Source organism: Convolutriloba macropyga, chromosome 13 (assembly GCF_964194025.1).
Source record: "Convolutriloba macropyga chromosome 13, txConMacr16.3, whole genome shotgun sequence".
NCBI lineage: Eukaryota > Metazoa > Xenacoelomorpha > Acoela > Convolutidae > Convolutriloba > Convolutriloba macropyga.
The window spans coordinates 3880345-3902038 of NC_134480.1; the positions used below are offsets into that span (position 1 = coordinate 3880345).

Below are 21694 nucleotides of genomic sequence, written 5' to 3' on the forward strand. Positions count from 1 at the left end.
ACTTTTACAGACGTGAATGGAAAACAACAATATTTGGTTAGCTCTATCGCCTTTTTCATCTAAGCTTATGTTTGAGACAAAAAAAAAGAAATTTAGGCAAGGTCAAATCTAGAAGTCAATATCATCACAACTGCAAACCAAACTTAATTATTTCTATTTAATAATAACTATTGTTACCTACACTTTTAATTATAACAGGATTGTTGGGGTACTTTGTTCAGCAGTAAACCAGCTGCATATAGTTTTTGATATTAGAACTTCGGTGAACGCAAAACTGAGAAAGTAAAAGGGAAAGAAGTCAATCAAACTCTGTTAGAAAACTGAGTTTAAAAAAAAACGCACCGAAGACCAGCGGGGCAAATTATTACAAAATTTCTTTATAAGGGGAAATTTGACCTGGGTTTGTAATGAGAAAGGCAACGATGACAAAGAAGACATTTGGCAGCCTGTAATTCTGTTAAAAACATGCTTTTATTGGATCCAAACCAAGCACCCCAGGGTATACAGGGTCAAATCTTAGCTTCAAAAACTGTCGCTCGCGTAGGCTGTTTTCTAAACCTTCCGGGTTCGCCTTTCTTGGCAATCGTATCCAAGAACCGTATATGGTTCCATACAGTTTTATACAGGCCATACAGAAAGTTCCCCGCATGACCTTGCCATGATTGTCAAGATTTTAATGGTTTTTTTCGGCAAATTAAGGGTTTGGTATACATGTCTGGGTCAATTAACCCATTTGAGTCATCTATCTCAAGGTCACATCCATGGTTCCTGTATGGCAACTGTGTTTGCAACTTAAATGCTGACAACACATATCGATCGGTAAGGACAATCGGTCACACAGGCAAGTGGTAACAACCGATTAAAATTCTAGTCACTCCGGTTTAATTTCAAGTCATTTATTGTTTTTGGGATCTTTTCCGTTTGTTCCCCCATCTTAGTGGGTGCATATTATTTGCACCCCCCAGACGCACGTGCCATATTTTTACATAGTGATTTACTATGTAATGAGACGTGCTTTGTAACTGGGGGGTCCATAAAGTACTGGGGGAGGAGGGGAGCACAAACGGAAAAGATCCCAGACACTTTAGGAAAAATATTTGCAAACCAGAGCCATTTTTCCCCATGGTTCCACCCCAGTCAGGGACACAGCCGCATTGTTGACAAGTCCGTTGATGACTCCATTGTACTTGGTCTCAATCAACTCTTTCAATTTGGTCACACTCTCTTTCGAACTGATGTCTAACTGAGCTAGTCTGAAATACAACACATCGAATAATTTCAAAATTAAAAGAGGGTTTTCAGAGATGTTGTAGTAGGGATAGTCAATGAGTGAAGAAACTCATTGAAAAATTAACAAACGCTCTAGGGTTTCGAGGCATTAAAATATGCAAGACAAAGAATAAGATGTCCGATCCATTTCCGAGGTAAAGATCCATTTCATCAGTAACAATAATTCATAATTTTGAAAGTCTTCGAAATTTCAGTGTCTTAAATTTGCGTGAAATCTACTTTGAACAGTGTTCCAAGTCCCAAATATGTGTCAGTTCATGAGCAAGTCCCGGTAGACTTTATCAGCAAAACAATTTCATAACTTTCAAAATTTTGATGTTTAAATCTTGTGAAATATATTTTGCATGTTATCAAGTCTTTTTTAAAAGCTTCCGAAAGGATGATCAGAACAATAAGCAAAACAGGAGAATCATTATAGCAACATTGACTAGGAGAAAGGTGAAAGTTTTAGCAAAACAAGAACGTTAATGTTGTAAAATGCCGAAAGTCGGCAGTGCTCGAAATTAAAATGCCAGAAGTTGCTATATAGAAAGAGAGAGTCAGAGGTTGACTTTCATTGACATTCGTCATTTTAAAAAGTTTAAATAGCGTGTTTTAAGCAAGGTTACGTGACACTGCATAACTTCAAAATTCTGACTTAATATCTCAAACCGCTTCGCGGTTCTCGATAAACTCCAAAGTTCTCGATGGCTTCAACCAGAGTCACGTAACCTACACTAAAGATATCAGCTATTAATGAGTTGTTAAAAGAATAGAATAAGTTCGATTGTGCGAGTGAAACCATGATAACAACATTAGTTGGCATTTCTAATTTTAGAGACACTAGTGGACACGAGCGCAACGTCAAAATTTGCATTGATGTCTCGAGTGCTGGTCTAGACAAGTCGCGCTTTGACTTCTTGGCGCGTGGTCAAAAATAGGGAAGACAAATAAAAAAACATCAGGACTGCAGTACAATTCGACAAATTTTCACTAAACAAAAACCTAGATCTAGACATGGCTAAAAGTATATACAAAAACGCCTTTAGAAAAAAAATCTACAGAACTCGCAAACAGTAAAAAAACAAGAAATTATCGCACCTGAACAAAAAATCACTATCGAGAAAGCGAATTTTTGTTCAAACATCGCTTTTCCACTTCTTTAATTATAGAGTGAAAAAATTCACGCCACAAAACCACTCGCCTTTTTGCTCCACTTCCTGTTTCGGTGTAACCAAAATTACTACTCTAATTAAACTTTAATAATCATAAAAATGTGTGAAAAGATCTTGAAAAACATAGCCAAGAAAATCGCGAAACGACTCGAGGATTCTTATCTGTTAAGATAACTAGATTCTTTCAATGTATCAGTACCTACGAAAACCATCCAGAACACAAAAAAAATTAGTCAAATAATGAAAAAACCATAGAGATCAACTGAAATAAAACATTAGATTTCGCTAGAATTCAACTACTTCTCACAACGAAATTTTGAAAAACTGCAAGAATTTGGCAAAAATAAGTACAAAACTTCTGTTATTTTTTTTCAACAGAAACATTGTTTTACAACACCAAACCTGTAGTCAATTGGTAATTAAAACATGCCTTGAGCAACAAAATTCAATTCCATGTGAATGAAATAAAACAAAACAATGGGCAAAAGTAGCTAAAATAGCCAAAAAAAAACGCGCAAAGCAGCAGAAAACCTTCAAATTAGCGTACCGTACAACTCATAGTAATTACTAACAAACTTCAAAACGATATCAAAAGAAGCCTACAATTAATACCATATCTAATTCAAACCTCTTAACCAAAAAAAAAGTAAGAAGTGATTGAAAAAACACCACGAACAAAAAAAACTGGCTCGCTTACAGAAAATTTTGCTCCAGTACTCCTCTTCGAGCCGTAAAAAAATACAGCACCACAATACGATTTTTTGAACTGTAAAAATAACCATGATGAAACCAATAAAAAGCCTCGCTATCAACTTGCGGCTATAAAAAAATACTTCAATTGAACAACAGATGAAAAATTGAAGTAGAACAACAGTTGAAGATCAATGTTTTATTCTTTCAGCAAAATTACATGTGCCCAAGCAAATCCATATTTGCCAGATTTTAAACAAAGCTACAATTTCATTATTACACTTATATAGAAGTACAAAACTTGAAGACTTACTCTACATTATTGAGCCCCTTAGCCCTGAGGTTGTCGAGAGAAGACTGTGCCCTAGTGGGGTCCCTGGCAGTCATGAACACAGTGGCCCTGTCTCCATATAACTCACTCAACAGCCTCACTATCTCAAACCCAATGCCCTTGTAGGAACCAGTCACTACTATCACCCGCTTGCCAGACATGACTAAATCTGTAATAAAATTGAGCAGACACAACAGGGAATAAATAGTTTGTCTTTGTCAAAATGGGCACAAATTTATGCTCAGATTCTTTTGTAAATGCCACGTTTCGGTCTTTACGTGAAGAGAACTGAGCTCATCTACTTTGCAATTGTAGCTTAAATTTGTTCAAAAACTCTGAATTTAGTTCCGATATTCAACTATTTAGTACACGAAATTTTGAGAAGTAATTAATTTTGACGCACAAAGAAAGATGTACAAAAAAAAACAATCTTAAAATCGGGATGAAAATGGGCAGGGGTGCCAAATGACTCAGGGGTTATTTACTCGGTGGTTACTCATATGGTGTCAAAGTAAATGGGGGTGAAAAAAATTTACGCCGTTGAATACGAACGAGAAATTGACCAACCTTTGGAATTTTCAGACACAACTTAGTAACTGGAGAACTAAAAACTTGTTCGAGACTAAATTCAAATAATACGAAAACGACTAATTGTACTGGCAACGTTATTTATACAGGTGTTTGACCACGCTGGCTTTTAATTTACCAGTCAAGAAACTGCGGTACAGAATACGAGAGGCAAGGTTATAATTAATAATAACCAGACGCGGTTATAATACACACTTAAGGACTTCTAGTTTCATTCATTTTTCCACTTCAAGGCCACGAAACGTGCGCTGCTAAGCTAGGCAGAACAAAAACAATAAAAGCTGAATTAATAAGACGCTGTATTTGCGTGAAATTTAAAGAAACGCGTGATAGAAAACACCGTTCAGTCTATACTGGTTTTGCACCATTTAAAATATCGTCTTATACGCGGCCTAACAAATAAGGATATGCGGGCCTTGTTTATTCACGCCAGACGTAATATCCACTCATTCAAAGACCTGAAATAGCTTCAAATAATGGGACGTCTTTATCTTTCAGCCGCGAGAAAAAAATTATCAATACTAGACTATTTTGGAAGCATATTATACCTAAATCAGACAGATCAATTAAATGGAGTTTATAAAAACCGATCACAGTTTTTTGTTTATGCTCCCCCAGCTTGGTCGGCTCGTGGGCTTAGAGGGTCATATTTTTACAATGATTTACTATGTAATGATACGTGCTGGGGGGGGGGGGGCATAACGTGATGGGGGCACAAATGGAAAAGATCCGTTTTTTACTATGCCGAAGCGCTGATCTAGCCACTTTTTACAAAGACAACTACTGTAATTACGCATTAAAATGTGCTAGCTTATCTCACAATCGCTTTGGTTTTAGCAACAGACTTAATTTCTGAATAAGAGCAATTTAAATTACAACACGCATGGAAGTCAAGCATGGCAAAAATTACTCGAGAAGTAAACTCGAAAGAATGTTCTAGAACAAAACGGTCAAGCAAAAATTCTGCAAAAAAATTGTACAGTAAAACTTTTCTCTAGTAAATGATATATTGGTCTTCACATCAATATCCAAGGTTTTGCAAATGAACTTTCCTCATTTCATTACTTTATTCAGAAGAACACGAACACCAAAAGAGGGAGCTCAAACCGAGTCGAATTTTTCGCTTTTGAAACTGAAATTTATAACAGATATCTTTTTTAAAAAGGGTTCAAAATGTCACACGCTCGCGTAGCAAAAATACTCGTTGATACCAGGTAATCGAAAAAGATACCTGGTCAGTTAATCGAAGAAGACAAACATAACCGATCAACGTCCAGAAAATTGCACTGAAATGACCAGTGAGTGGTTGGCTTATGTAAGAGCCAGATAGGGCTCCAGGATGCCCACATTATGGGGGGGTGACCAGAGTGATGGGGAGGGGGTGAACGGAGTGAGGGGTCGAGCGAAGGAGGTAGGGGGTACGGTTTGAAGGGCTGGGGTCCAAAGTGCCGGGTGGACGGGGGAGCGCCGGGGTGGGGGGGGGGCGACTGAGGGGGTCCAACTTTGAAGATTGAACACTGCCTTTCACAGCATGGAAAAATTTCCTAAATATAGTTTTGGCCAATTGCATACTTAGAGACGAATGAGGCGTAAGGCTCTAAGCGAGCTCCCCGGCCACTCAAGGCCTTCCTGTTTTTACCTGTTTTATCCCGTCTCTCAAGAAAAAAGCTAAAATGGTCAGTCTAAAAATCGGTCAAGCAAAAAATGCCACAGGACTAATATAATTGCTACAAACAAAATATAATTGTTCGAGATCAATTAAAAAGAGCAATGGGTCAAAAAAAATTGCGACCGTACATTAAAATAATCTGATTATTTCTCTGAATTAAGATGAAGAGCTATTCCAAATCTTGCATGCGATACGCAAATTTTCAGATGCCTCAGTTTCTCACTGGAAACAACACAATCTACAAAAATCAATCGTACTGGGACGTAAAAAATGTTACCGAAATATCATTAGCCGGTTCTTAAATGTCGTTCCCCAATTCACTTCAATAAACTTTATTCTCAATCTATTGCCTCTATTTTAACCTTTTGAATTAGTCTTCCGATCTATTGTACATATTGGCAACTAGCTATCATAAGAAAACATAAAAGAAAAACTAAATTCACGTGACGTTTGTCGACACAAACGGACAAACAAATAAATTCATCCGACAAACAAATTCAAAAACTCATCTGGCTTATGCCTCACTTCCTACGTATATAAAATTTGAGAAAAAAAGATTTACTAAACAATCTTAACATTGCCGCCCCAAAGTGGATTCAAGTGGATGATTTTAAAAATTTACAAAAATTCGAGAAAATAGTCCAAGACGTGGTTAAACTCGAAGTGACGATAATCATTCATATCTTTGGAAATCATTAGAGGCTGCAATCCCAACGCCCTTGGAGGCATAAAACCGCACTACATAGCAAAAACACAAACTGCAGATAGCAGACATATTGTGGGAAAACTAAAAGAACTTTATGGAAATATATACTAACTCAACCTTCCTCACAACATTGAAAGTTTCAATGATATCCAGGCTGCTGTATCAGGCCAATATTACCTCTCCTCGGAGCATACCAGGTTGAACGACACTCTGATCAAGACTAGCCAAGATAAAGTGACCTCGGATCAGATCAAGTCACCATTCTCTATGCAGATTCACCCCGGGACCTCAATCTGGGTAATCGGCTCAAGGCTCAAGCAATCAGAAACAGTTATAAGTGAAACACTGTGCTGTCGGTTTCAAATTTTACCACAGACAAATTAAATTTTTAAACTTTTATGGTGTTTTATGGAACTGTAACTCTTGATCCGTAACCGTCAAGTAAAAATTATTCTCTTTGATGAATGAGCTAGGTCGCTCCGATTAAAAGACATTGAATTTTTCATTTTATGATACCAAAATGCGTATCGATCGTTTCAATTTACCCTGCCCTCCGGTAATTTTTCTGTTGCGTTTGTATGCAAAACGCATTATAACAACCTTAATTTAGCTGAAGCTAAACTAGACATATATTGGAATCTCTTTTTACACTTTTTATTCCTTTACACTTTCGTTAGCTGTCTCCGATAATTTTTGCACTCCTCATATCAACACTCACTTGCTCAATATTGCACTAAAATGTTTCCGTGGTCCTAGTAAAATTGGCCAACAGGGCGTATAGCCGACGAGGAAAAAAAGAGAACTTAGCCGGTAGTTTTATTGGTTAATTATTGGTTAAAAAACTCATTAGTCGATAAATCATTAGTTCAGCGGACTATTATATTTGGTGTGTGGTCGACTCCACTCGGCCTATCTGTGGCGGCACCCACCTGGCGGGGGAGGGGTGAGGATGCAACCACAGATAGACCTTCGTTATGCTAGTTGATAAAAAAAAACTGTGGTATATTTGCCCGCCTACTATATATTGCTTCAAATTGGCCAATCAGAGCTTCAGAATTAATCTACTAGCGCATTTTACGTTAATTGCCGGCTAAATTTCTCAATTTTTGGTTGTCGGCTAAACGCCCTGCTAGATAGAATAGTCATAATATCATCTTTCGAGAGTGCATATAAAAGTTGTCCAATTGAAACAAAATTCAGTGTCCTCTATTTGACTTATAGTCCTTTTGGTCGACGCCCGCGCCCGTCGGGCGAGTAGCTCTCTTAAGAATATAAACATCAAGATTCGCTAAGCGGCTCCATAAAACCAAAAACTCATTTTATCCTACATCACAAAACGAAACTGAACAATGAAACGCACCCAAATAACATGCACCCACTAAGGTGGGAGATGGGATTATTAGAAAAAGGGGGAATCCACAAGTTAATTATTGCCTTTAAAAAGGGAGCTCAAATGAATGAACACACTCAAAGTTTAACTAAACTAGGTCTAAAAATTGGCAAATGATAACTCAATTTATGGAAAAAAAGGTGAATCTCCGTTGAAAATTTGCATAAAAATCTATGTACATAAATTAACAAAATATTGTGTTCAGCTACTTGAGTACAATTTTGACATCAGAGTTAATAATTATAACGTCATTCCAGTAAAACGAAATCAACAACGTATGAATACTTCACGAAGATCTCCCGTACGTTCAACATATTATTCATACACAGAGTCTGACAGGAGCTGCCAAAGCCATTAAGACCAGTTCGAACTCCAATAAAAAATTTCATCATTTTCAAGTTTTCATAGATATGCAGAGTTTCTGTTTGTCAAAGTTGACATACAAGGATCAATTTTACAAAGATCTCAATGTCTACCACTCAATTTGGCGTCTGTCTCGGAAGAACCCCCCACTCCTTTTCATCTGAGAAGTGTGATCCATAGTTTCTAGCCAGACAACAGTGTCTGCTCCCTCTTCTGCTGTCCTCGGAGGTCTCTCCCATCCTGCCATGTCACTCTTGCACCACCCGGGACACATGTTTACTACTGAGATCTAGGGACACAAACAAAAAAAACAAGTAAAAATTTGATATTACTATTAGTGCGGCTAGCGATGGTCAACGATTCAAATTATCATTGTCATAGACGGTCAATTTTTAAATAATAAAAGAGGTAATAAGACATGGTAAAAAAATATCAAAAAATCTCAATTTGCGATTTTCTGGTACAAGTGATAGGTTGGTTTTGTTGAATATTGCGTAAAAAATGAATACTCTGAGCGTTGGAGTAATGCTACAGCATCAAGCATAGAAAAAATATGGTACTTTTTTCACACAGGGTTATGAAAGATTGTGAACAGCAAAACTTCATAGCTTTATCATCCATTTAAGAATGACAGAAAAAACACATGTTGGCTTATAGAGAATTACAAGTAGAAACATAACCAGCTGCTTGCCTAGAAATAACCGCCATTGATGACACTGACCAACGTTGTGATTAAACGGTTAGAAAAATTGACAACAGCTAATTTTTTCGTAAATGTCAAAAAGTGTTCTGGAGGACATTAAACTAAATAGTAATAGCACTTGGCAAAAAAATCTAAGTATTTCGATGACTTAATGCACTAGGTTTTTAAACATTAGCTATCAGTCTCCGCGCTGTTTCGGTTTATCATATTCTTGTCGATTTAGATTTTTAACCTTGAACATAATCGCGTAAACTTGCTGAAACTCAGAAGTCAAACGTGAAATTCGTGACCTATATAAAACGAAGATAAGATCAAATTTAAAAAGATGGGCGCACCTAAAAGAAGTCGTTCAGAGCCTGACGGCGGCTATCAAACAGCAACCTTATTACAACCTGGATTGGAGTGGAGTATTGAAGGAATGTATTTGAAACAAGAAAAACAGATAGTTCAAAATATGTAGCATTTTGAATGCAGAACAAATTTGATCAGTGGAGAGGGAAGGAGAGAGAGAGAGAGAGAGAGAGAGAGAGAGAGAGAGCGAGAGATAGAAAGAGAAAGAGAGAGAGAAAAGAGATCATTTTAGTCATACAGCTATTTTTGATAGAGCCAAAAATATCAACAATTGATAGAGCCAAAAATTGAATAAAAAACTTTCTAAGGAGATCAAATTTTATATCTATCTACGCATTTTTGAAGAAAAAGTTTTTTGTTCCAACCATTCTGCTGAAACGCTTCAATTAGACTATAGCACCACCATTAAAACTGATTTGGCAGCAAAAAATTGCTGGTATTTGAAAGGAGTATTAACAGTAAGTTCGGTCTCTCTAAAATTTGCGCACGTTAAAACCATGTAATCAATTTTTGATCGATTGTTTTTCTTCATTGGTATGTTTTCGGATACGAATATATGCCTATTTCTCGAGGCCATTTAAGATATCTACTAATTATTGTTGGAAAAGCAATTTTTGGTTGAAATTAGAATAAAAATTAAATTAAATAGAATTAAATTAAATAAAATGAAGAAGATCTGCCAAATTCTTACAATATTTCTAAAGAAAATCTTCAAAGTTTGTAAGTCGTATCATTTCAGCAAACATTCCAATAAAACGGAGAGCGGACGACCGTCAAAGTAATACCCCAAGGTCATACCACCAGATCAAGTGCCAGCTAAATGTCAAAAGAACGATAATGGCCAAATTTTAAGATTTCATAATTTTAAATCTCAAGATCATTATTTTACAGTCTGTGTACCGTCACCGGATTGGTTCTCTCTTTAGAAGTTTTGATTAAAAGCTTGGCAACGAAAATGTAAAACTGGTGTAATCAACTTTGTTTATCTGGGATACGCGGACAACACTGAAATTGTTAAGACCAACTGCAGACTTCGATAACACAGGGACAAAAATAGCGAAAATGGCATGGAATTAAAAATCAAGAAAACCAATGTGATGGTTTTATCGAAAAGGCAGAAGTGCGGTGCACCAATATGTAAAGTATTTCTCAATGGAAGGATACTAACCCTAGTGAGCAATTTAAGTACTTAGGGTGTCTTTTCTCACCAAGCTGCCGAGAGGAAAAAAACGAAAGTCAAATCTGTCAAGCCAAGATACCTTTACAAAAACAAAGAATATCTTGATATACTCAGTGTTGACTTCATGTTCGGAATTAAATATAATCAAAACAACTGCTTCGAAATGTGGTATTTTCGTTGCAAGAAGTGCAGCGCCTGGAAAGCAATGTAATTCAGAAGTCTTTTCTCAAGTACCGACAAAACCTGGCCTATTATAGAGCCAACGAACTGAACAACTGCAAACTCTAGTACACGAAATTCACAATTGAATTCTCTCTCTTCCTCTCTTTCACGGTGATGATTAAGAGGACGACCAAGAAGGGCATTTCTACGACAATTTTGTGCTCCACCTATGGACATTCTTAGAATAGCCAAAAAGGGGAAATCATGGAGAGAATCTTCCAAGCCGGAAATCAATGCCTGGAACAAAAAAAAATACGACTGACGAAGAATAATTTTGAATCCAATGTTAAGTTGGCAGTACAAAAAACGGGTCTTTCCCATTATAGCCCCCAATCTTAGTGGTCAGATAACCTATAGCCCCCCCAATATACCATAAATATACCATAATACTTTCATGGGGGGCTATAATGGGAAAGACCCAAAAAAATCACAAAAATAACTAAGTTGAGCAATCAAGGCATGCTTCTACCAAGCTAAGTATGATTCACAGAAAGATTTAAAGCATTAGCAATCCGCACTATTACTCAACTTCTTGCTAAACTAATATCTATGAGTTGCCAACTGAAAAATACTTACTAAAGCAGAACAAATAAATTATTCTGAAAGACATCATTTTGTTCATATAAGAAAAATTGAAACTGCTCCCTACAATTTTTAAAGTATTCATGTCAACTGAGCAGCAAGGCAAGTAGGAGACACTCAAATTCACTTTTTAAAACAGCCGGCACGTTACCGGAAAATAGCCACAGTTGAACCCATTTACGCATATCGTGATTGACACAAGATGAGATAGAAAACCACAGAATTCTTTTCTGTCGAAAACTGTTGTAATTTTGTGTGCAGTTTGCTACATATTAATTCCAAAATTAATTCAGCTTCTAAACTTAAGGCTATTCGGCTTAATACGGATGTCATCCAACTCCAACAATCGCTCTAATGAACTTTGATAACCTAATGCAGTACGACTTAATCACAGGGTTCTATTGTTTTATCCCGTTTCTTTTCATTTTGCTGCTTTGACAACGACAGTGCTCATTATATTGCGTAATTCAATGAGTGATCGGATTTTAAAGCCATTCAGTAGAAACAATGAGAGAGGTAAGTCAGAAATCGAAGTATGTAAAAAGTCGTCACTAAGTAAAACGTAACCGAAAGTTAAATCGAATTTTAAAAAATAGAACTAAAAGTACTGAAATACAAAGTAAATTAGCTGAGGAACTAAAAACTACTGTACCTGAAAAGCACACCAATTGAATAATGCAACCCAAAACAATTTTTTAAATTTGAAAATCAATTATTTTTGAAAGCTTCGAAAATTTGTGATATTAATATCTTCAAAGCTATTTATTTGAAGTAACCAATCAGCAAGAACTATAAAAGTTTCTGTCGCCCTTAAAGATTGTTTAAGTCAGATAAGGACAAAAACTTTGAAAAAAATTCTGAAAAGTTTATTAAATTCATCATAGTAGGACTAAAAATTTTGAAAGAAAATAGAGTGATGAAAACCGATAGCTATAACCTCAAATCACTGATTAGTTTAGTTATACCGCATTATGTCTCATTTATGCCTAAGCAATGAAACCTTTCAATAAGGATACTAGGCGATAAAACAGAAATAATGAAAAAATACGGACAAAACACAAAAATTAACTTAAATTTTATGACAAATAGTGCCAAGGTCATAAAAAGCATTAGCTGCTCGTTGAGGAATTTAACAATTGCAAATAAGCGCAATTGCAAAAAGAACACTTGTGTATCAGAATAATAACAACCAAGAGACAAAAAACTGAAAACAGAAGTTCAATTGTTCACTTGAGATAATTAACTCCCCTATCAATTTAACTTGCTTCTGATTTGAATTCTGATCAAAAACAGTCGTTACTATAACTTTGCATTAGATCCCGCGTTGATGAAAAAAAATTTTGCATGAAAAACAACAGCAGAAGACGTAAAATACAACCAACTCCCAGTACCTTGCAATAAATTGCCTCCTACTAAATTTTAGAGCAATTGTTCACATTAACGAAAGCGGCGTTTCAAAAACTATATCTGTGATACTGCCCAGATGCCGTACAAATGCTTCACAAGAAACTATTTTCTTAAAACTATTAGTCTGAAAATTTGAACACCAAAGAAAAAAAATCTAAAGCGTGACTTTTCTTGTGGGCAACTGGGTACGCTTCTATCTGAATTTTACTCAAAGTATGTGTGTAATTTGCCAAGTGCTTTGATTAACAAAAACTCTGTCAATTCTTAGCCGATTCATGCAAAAATCAAAACATGCGTTAAATGGAATGTTAATAAAAAAATGGCAGAGAAAGAAATAGAGCACTTTTTCATGTTATAGTGTAGAAAAATCCTAACTTTGAAAACACTATTAGCCTCCAGATACTTTTAGAGCAATAGGACAATTCAAACCGCCCTCTCAGCGCTAAAATTTTGAGGTTGGACATTTTTATATTTTCCCAAAAAAAAAACATTAATTTCAAAGACTAGGACGAAACACTCCACAGAAATTTTAACTCAAGTGAGTATAATAAGTTATAACTCTAAATGAAAACCTAGTCTTACGTTTTTCTCCCTAAGTTGTTTAGCGTGTACTTTCCCAGCAGCAATCATTCCCAATTTAGACATTCCATAAGCAGAGTTTGAGAACCCTGCCTCTTTCTGTTTGCCCTCCTGGGCAGCGGACACAAACTTGTTCATCACATCAGTAACCGTCGCAATATCGTTAGCATCTGTTAAGATCTTTTGATATTTGCTCGAGACCTGACCGAGTCGACCACCCCCGCTAGCGACATTTACAACAACTCCACCCGTTGGAACCAGCGGGAGAAGCTGATCACATACCGTAAGGTGTCCGAAGTAGTTGTTCTGCACTGTTTCCTAAACATTTGTTTAACCACCGAATAGTTGTTTTTATAGTAGATACATAAAATTTTCTACTTGTCAATGCAGATTTTAACCTCAGAAATTTTGTTTAGATTCTCGCAAGGAAATATTGAACTCAAGCACCAATTTTGAGACAAAATAAACTGCTTTGCCTACTAAAGCGTTTGAATCTTTAAATCACGAGTTCGAGTTGGTTTCGATTTTCCTGAAGTTAATGTTTTCTGAAAACTTGCCAAATTTCAACATCTGTATCATTTCCTGAGTAAAAAAAAAGAAAGTAACAAATGTCTCCCTTTTCTAAAATTTTATCAGAGGATAGCAAAACCAATTTCAACAGCTCATTGTTTAAAATCAAGTTCTCTTTTGACCTTCACCTTAGCTTGTTGAGAGAAGGGCTCTGTAGCTGCCACTTTGAACGCCATTGCTGCGTTGTTAATGAGCGAATGAATGACACCGTTGTATCCTGACTCGATCAAACTTCTGAATTTCGTCACACTGTCTTTCGACGAAATGTCAAGTTGAGCTAACCTGGAAAACATTCTTATTTTTAGGATGGTAAATACAAAAAAAATAAAGAGGTGCTTGTACTTAAAACGTTGAGTTTATCAGGGTAAAATACGTGATCAAATTCTTTGATTCAATCAATCACTTGCTTTCCATTGTTTCAATCCTTCAAAAGGTCTTCCTCAAAATCCAAGTTAGCAATAAGGGGGGTTAAGGCCAAAGTATGAATCCACACTCAATTATCTTACTTTTTAGTCCAATACTGAGGTCAAATTTCTCATCATTTGAAATATGAAAATGACCGGTCAATTACCCAATTAAATTCTAACAAACACCCAATCACTGTTCAAGTTTGTTGCACTTCAATGTGTTTCATTATCATCGACAGCTGCTAACCAAAAATCAACTACTGAACATTTTCAAGACTACTGATTTCGAATTATTGTCTCTTAACAGAAAACAGCTTATAACTTACTCCACATTATTGAGTCCTTTAGCCCTGAGGTTGTCGAGAGAGGACTGTGCCCTAGTGGGGTCCCTGGCAGTCATGAACACAGTGGCCCTGTCCCCATAGAACTCACACAACAGCCTTACTATCTCAAACCCAATGCCCTTGTAGGAACCAGTCACTACTATTACCTTCTTGCTCGACATATTACTCACCTGAATTATTGAAACTTAATTAATATCAATTAGATAATTGTAAAATTATATAAATTAGATAACTGTAAAATTATGTAAATTAGATATTGTAAAATTATATAAATTAGATATTGTAAAATTATATAAGCTTAATTTATAAATCACTCAAGGAGATTGGCACAAGCTGTGCTTAGCATAGGAGGGCGTTCCAGTTGCTCCAGCCTATTAAGTGAGCTTTTTCAAGGGGCATGAGGGAAGAGGAGACAAGAAAATAATTTTATTTCAAGTTTGCAACACGAAAAAAGTTTTTAGTTGCTCAATCCACAATTATCGCGAAGTAACTTTAAAACATAATGTGCTCTATATTCCTTTGAGTAACAACAGTGCCAGGACAACATGAAAAAGTAACTCTGAATTCTAACTTATCAGAAAGTTTAGAGAATTGCCATGTAAAAGTTTTTACTATAATTTCTAGCCAATATTCATTCTGTAGAATTTGTAGGATCAAAAAACCGCATATAAATTTGAGATTTAAATCTATATCATATTCTTGTGAAGCTAATATCCAACAAAAAAACTAAAAAAAATCCAAATAAGCCCAAAAATTTTAGTTTCTTTGACTAAAACGACGGCTTCGAAAATGTTTTTGAGTTCAATTGGACAAAAAGTTGATTCATTCCTAAAACTAGGAGCTTGACAAAGTTAACATGATCAATTTACAGGAAGAACGTTATGATAGTTAGAAAATACGAGGCTGAACATTGTTAACCTGAGCATCGTGAAAACCAAATTAGTCTCAATTCCCCAACCCGTTACCAAAAAGAAAAGATAAAATAGTTCAATCCTTTATTCCGTTATAAGAGATATCTTACTAGTGAAGACCAAGCGTTATAAGATCGAAAATTTATAAAATTAAACCTAATTTTCCTCTTGAAATCAAAAATTTGAAAAAAAAATCAACAATCGATGCAATTTTAAAAAAGGTTTTTAATGGTACACCTTTTTCTATCTCCACCAAAGATATCAATCGACAAAAATTAACAAAAAAGCCAGTCTGGCGTGAAGTTCCTAACACCAAAATTAATGTACAGGTAGGAACAATGACCACTTATGGAGGCAATTTGGATCTTTTCCGTTATCTCCTCCCGCTTTGAAACCTATAATTGCCTTCCCTTCTATATTATACTCAAGGTTATATTTAACAAGAAGGATCGTTTGTTCTGTGCGTGGCAGAGAATGTTCCCACAATAGCATTTGAAAGCTCAACATATATCAGTTCAATATATCGAAAATGATATTTCAGAAACGTTTGTTTTAGGACCGAGTAATGTTCTTATCAAACTCCTACGAAAAAGGGCGAAAGATATTTAGCTGACGTTTGGAGGAATTTAAATAAAAAAACTTAGCTGCATTTAAATTATGATAAATGTAATCAAAAAGGTTTTCCTTAAACGTGTTATAATTGGCACAAGATCCTTAATATTGTGATCTTCTGACGACTGACGATTCATAGACAATTTTGATAGAGCTTCATCAGTCATTTTCTGTAACTCTGAGAAAATCCAGATTTTATTTAATAATTCTAAAGTCAAATAAAAGACTTCTGATTCGAAGTTAACTGTTTTTCAAACTGTCTAATTTTCTCAGCAGGAACGTGCTAGGCAAAAACATTGGTAAACGTGGCTGTACAAGATACAATGGTTTTAATAAAAACAAAAATTCGTTCATGCTTTATCTGGATAATTTAAAACGAACCCCAAATAGCATTAGGAAAACAGTGGCTCCACGTCATGTTTGCCCAATAGAAATCTTCTCATTTCAAGCTGTTCGTAGCCACAACACTTTGTTTAAGAAAAGCAAAAAACTGGAAACTGAAATTTTTTTATTCTTGTCATAACTACGATTATGTGGCTTACATTATCAAGGAGACAAAAAGGTCTGAAATTCTTTCAGGTTTTGTCCTGCAACATTCCCTAAACGGTGCTTTGGTAAAACCAAGGAATGAAATAGCACGTCGAAGTCCAAATAAAATTAGGCAGTTGTATAAACAAGCGGCAAAATAAGGTCAGGTCAATCTTTGGGAAATTCAGAAATATAGCAGGACAAGTTCTGGAAAACAATTGCACTAAAGAAAAACAACAAAAAATTGCAATCCTGACTAACTGATTAATTTTATGACGAATGAAGTGTTCTTTTTAATGATAATGCAAGTGGGGTTACGCAATTAAAAAAAAAGGTTTAATATACTACTGAAACCTGCGATTTCAAAGTAATCAAAATCATGTTAATACACAGATTTAGCTAAGAATCCTATGACTCACCAACACCACATGATAAAATAGCTACCACAAACAACTATGGACAGTTGAAGAGCCGGCAATAATAAGCAAAAAATATTTGGCTTTTCAAAACATGCTAATTTTGATAGCTTTTAGAAGAACAAAAGTGATACAAAATATAAAGCATAGATTGCATATGAAAATAATTTATGACCAAGTAGCAGAAAAAATATGTGCTTTTTATTTAAAAAAAAGCTCAGTTTTGCTCTGCACATCTTTTTCTGTGATAACAATGACTTAGTAAGAAAGTTATAGAAGCTTATTTACCTTCTAAGTTAAAAAGTTCTTTGAGGCTACTTAAAAACAGTTATAGTTTTACTCTGTAGGTTTGGTTTTGCGACTTTGAGAACGGTTACGTTGTTGTCATATGAGCAAATCTTAAAAAAAACAAATTACGAAAAAGGTATACAATTTGAACGAACCATAAGCTACGTACAAAATACAAAAAGGGCAAAAGGAAGACGATACACTTTGTTAGAGAGCAAGTAACACCTTGTAATAAGTTACTTTCGGACAGAAAGACGAATGACGGATGATGATGTTTATCATCAGTGAGTTAAAATTTAGCTTTTTAAATAGAGTTTTAAATTTGTTCCCCAAAACGAAGTCAAATTATTAAAAACTCAGAGAGACGGAACTATTGAAGTCTTAATTGTTTCAAGTTGCTATAGTTGAGAACTATTAAACCTGTCAACAATAGGAAGGAAAACAGAGCAAAGCGAGAGAAAACAAGTCACAACAAATTTTAAAAACTAAAATATTCTATTTTCATATTTTCATAGAAAACTTTTGTTTCTAAACAGGTAATCTCCATCAGTATAAATGAAACTGAATGCGCAAAAAAACTACCTCTTTTCAAAACAAATTGTCATAATTAACAATAATCAGGCGAGCCGCCAAAAAAAGCTACGGTTAGGGGAACTGGAAACATATAATATCAAGTTTTGCAAAATATCAAGTTAATAACAAGTTTTCCAAAATAATTTTCAAAGTTAAAATTTATCAGAATCATAAAAAGTGATTCACACAGTTAAAGATGAACACTAATGGAATCAATTTGTTACTTTTTAAAAATTGTTGTAAATGAATCAAACAACTAAAACGGCGATAAAACTAAAAGCTGCAGTGAAAGAACAGCAAGGCAGCAAACTCGCGAACATTTGATTTCTCGCTTATCTCAGACAAAGCCGCTCACTCCATTAGCTTAATGTTTTTTGTTAGCTGTGCTGCTTCAATGTAATTATGCGATCTGCAACTTGATGTTCCCCTCAAATTTGACTTCCAATTGACATCAAAATCGTTAAAACTTAAAAAAGTGCACCCAAAACAATATAAATTATATGAATCTGAAACTCGATTTTAGCTGACTGATTATGTGGAGCGGCCCCTAACAACTCGTAATTGCTGTGGTTTTAATGAATAGCAAAATATGAGAATATATTTAATTAGTGGCATTAAATGTGATCAATTTTTTTTTAACAAAGTCTAGAAAGTATCTGATATCATTTTCAAATCTGTTTAGTCCGAAAAAGTACAATATACAAATTGACACAAATTTTACTGGTGTTAAGTCAACTGTGCATGCGGCCAAAGTGCATGCTATCACTAACATTTAATTTTTCTTATATTTTTAGGTTCAAAATGAAATCTATAAATTCAATTTTTTAATAAAATAATTAATCTTTGATAGACAGATCTCAGATATCTTTCTCCCTGTTTCTTAAGACTTCAGCAAAAATTTAAAAGAACTGAACATTGGCTGAAACATTAGTTTAATACAGGTAAAGAACGGGTTATAAATTTATAAAAATAACTGAAAATTCGCTAAAAACTTGTCTTGACCAATTGATACTTGTTTTTCAAATATGCCCTCGACAAAACTGCCAGTTGTTGTGAATGATAGAATGTTGTCCCAAATTTTAGCTAAATTTGATAAAAAAAATAAGGCTAAATTGCCTGAAGTTGTGGGTAGAAAATGGTTAATAAATTTCTCCAAAGCAAAATTCCTTACATTTCTTTGAAAAGAAATTCTTGAAGCAGAGAGCTTCAAATTGATACCACATATGCTATCTTAAAAAATATGGGAACGATAATACTCAACATTTGCACATAAGCCTGCGGTTCAGATAAGTTCTGATTGGTCAATAAACTGCTTGCTAAACTCTATTTAAGAATAGCCTCCCCCTTTTCAATATGCGATACAATTTTTGAAAAGATTTTCCCTGTTACTTTAGCTGTGTCAATTTGGGAACCATCATAATACATCAAAAAAACTTTTCAATTGGTTCGTGTTTACTGAAAATGCTCTAAATTAACTCTACGCAAATTGAAATAGAAAATTTGGATAATCTCTTTAGTTTATGTATCTAAGATTTACGAAATTAATTCTTTCTTTGTTGTATTACTGACCTGGATAATTGCAACTGTAGTCAAGATAAAGAGAGGAAAATGAGCTCACAATTATTAATCTCACAAATTAAACCATAACCTGTGTAAAGTCTTGTATTGACTCGAGATAAGGATTATAAGTTATTATCAACAAATGCGCTCAAATTCTGTGCTCATTCAGCTCAGCGCATATGAACAACCGACCCCGTATATTGTCGGTCAATAGCCGCTATTCACATCCATGTCTTTCATTGGACTTGAGACCGGCAATAAACGGCAGCAAAGATATAGGGTAACAACTTATATCTTTGCTCTTTTAGTTAAAGTTCTCAAAATCAATTTGCCCAAAAAGTTTACACACGAGGTAAATACATGATCATTGAGATGACTTTCAATCAGGGTTTGAGTTTCACATTTTAAATTCAATTAAAGAACTCACGATCATTTTTCGGGCGGTAAGTAATGTGTGATCAAAAATTTTATCACATCGCTGACCTAAAAATCATCTTCGACCACAGTCGTTTGTGCTATCCTATCGAGAAATCATCAAATTAAGCGCCAATAGCTCTCGAGGTCGGTAACAACCCATCGGTGATGCCTTTTATCTTAATTACAAAGTTCATAGACGCGAATAGTACAAGGCAAAGTTTCACCACTCAAGACGACACACACCTCAACATTCTTCAACTGAATTGTAATGGTCTCAAACAAAAGCTAGGCATCATAGACTGGATGCAGAGAGATAACATCCAAATAGCTGCCATCAAGGAGACCAACCTCAAAGAAAAATCCATCCTCAAAAGTCCACATGGCTACTGCATAATCCACGATGAAAGGCCCAAAGAAAGAGGCAACGGCGGAGGGGTCGCTCTTACCATTGACACAATTCTGTTTCAAGAAATCAAACCTAAGATTTCTGACAGGTGGTAATAACATCAAACTTTCAAACACCTACATACCACCTTTATCTAGCTGTGATGCAGGATACAAGACTTCAATCAGTAAATTAATCAAATTAGATAACTGCATTATTGTCGGAGATTTCAAAGCCCATAGCCCTCTATGGCACTCGAAACTACCAGAAGACAGGAAACAATATTGCAAGTGAAATACACATCTCTAAGCATGTATTACTCAAAGAAAAGGCCAGTACAAGAGTAACTGATTCTTGTAGAAGCTGCCCGGAGATCAGTCTCGCCAGCTCAAGCATAGCAATGATAATTGACTGGCACACGGAGTACGGCCTGTGACCTCATCATACACAAAACACCACAAAGAACTTTCATCAACTTCCGCAAACCTGATTGGGCAAGTCTTAAGATACCACCAGTCCATCACAACCACACTGCACAAAATAATCCGCCTTCCTTGCCCTCTTTCCCCCAATGTTGACAATGCTCCACCTGGGACTTTTATTGGGAGGAGGCTGGCGCGGGGCTGGAGTGTGAGGCGTGGGCGGAGGGCAATGTAAGGGGTGCTTTTCGAATTGGAGCGGGCGAGCGAGTGGGGTGCAGAGAGAGGGGTTGGAATCTAAGCGCAGAAAAATTATAAAAGACTGCGTTTCGCGGATTAATTTATGTTTTCTCAGCAGCTTCAGTCCATTGAACACTTGAAGACTACGAAAACAAAGAGCGATATAACGACTTAATGCCCTCCGGGCTTTGCCTGTTTATTCCGTTGAGGACAAAATGCCAAAATCGTCCGATGAACAATCAATCAAGCGAAAAAACGCATAAAAAGACCGCAGAACTAAATATAATTTCTACAAAATTTGTTTGGGAGCACGTTATCACGACAGATTCGGGTTCTAGAGCTCAATATTTTCCTCGATACAGTGCTGGATTGTACATTACAGAGCTCCTTTTTTAAGCAAGGTTACGTGACTGTGATAACACAACTTCGAAATTTTCAGTACGAAGGCTATATTTTCTCAGTAACTTATTCAGAGTCTTCGCAAACCTTACAACATGTTGATAGAGTTAAAATTTGCTTAAAATGAGGATGCGCACAGAGCTCAATAGCTGAGCAAAAGACATCATAGTTACTCGACAAAAAGGACGTTTCGAGCTTTTGAAGCGCCATTAAATAATCGCAAGACAATTAACTTAATGATCCACTTTTTTTATATTGCCTTTCAAATATCATAGCATATTGTCGTATCTAACAATAGTTAAAGCGCGTCAATTAAGCGTGAGTCCATATTTAAGTTTCGAATTGACATACCCGATTTCTTCGCACAATTTCTGACCAGAGTATTCATTATCAACTAAAAACTGGCATTCGTTGGCTCAA

At 35.6% G+C, this 21694-nt stretch overlaps 2 protein-coding genes across 2 annotated transcripts in view; both read right to left on the reverse strand.

Annotated features, from left to right (window-relative positions):
* Positions 1-4202, reverse strand: part of LOC142352091 (uncharacterized) — a 50894-nt gene extending 46692 nt beyond the window's left edge. Inside the window, exons 1-3 of the mRNA XM_075404458.1 lie at positions 4033-4202; positions 3448-3634; positions 1106-1253 (exon numbers count right to left, since the gene is read on the reverse strand). Of these exons, the coding sequence (XP_075260573.1) occupies positions 1106-1253; positions 3448-3626 (327 nt within the window). The 5' untranslated portion in view covers positions 3627-3634; positions 4033-4202. The remainder of the gene's footprint in view (positions 1-1105; positions 1254-3447; positions 3635-4032) is intronic.
* A 3722-nt stretch (positions 4203-7924) lies between these two features.
* LOC142352199 (carbonyl reductase [NADPH] 1-like) lies at positions 7925-19525 on the reverse strand. Its single transcript, XM_075404616.1, has 5 exons — positions 19424-19525; positions 14509-14696; positions 13904-14057; positions 13209-13523; positions 7925-8470 (listed from the first exon to the last, which is right to left on the reverse strand). The coding sequence occupies exons 2-5, from the start codon at positions 14685-14687 to the stop codon at positions 8291-8293; spliced, it is 828 nt and encodes a 275-aa protein (XP_075260731.1). The 5' UTR covers positions 14688-14696; positions 19424-19525; the 3' UTR covers positions 7925-8290.
* Positions 19526-21694: the final 2169 nt, after the last annotated feature.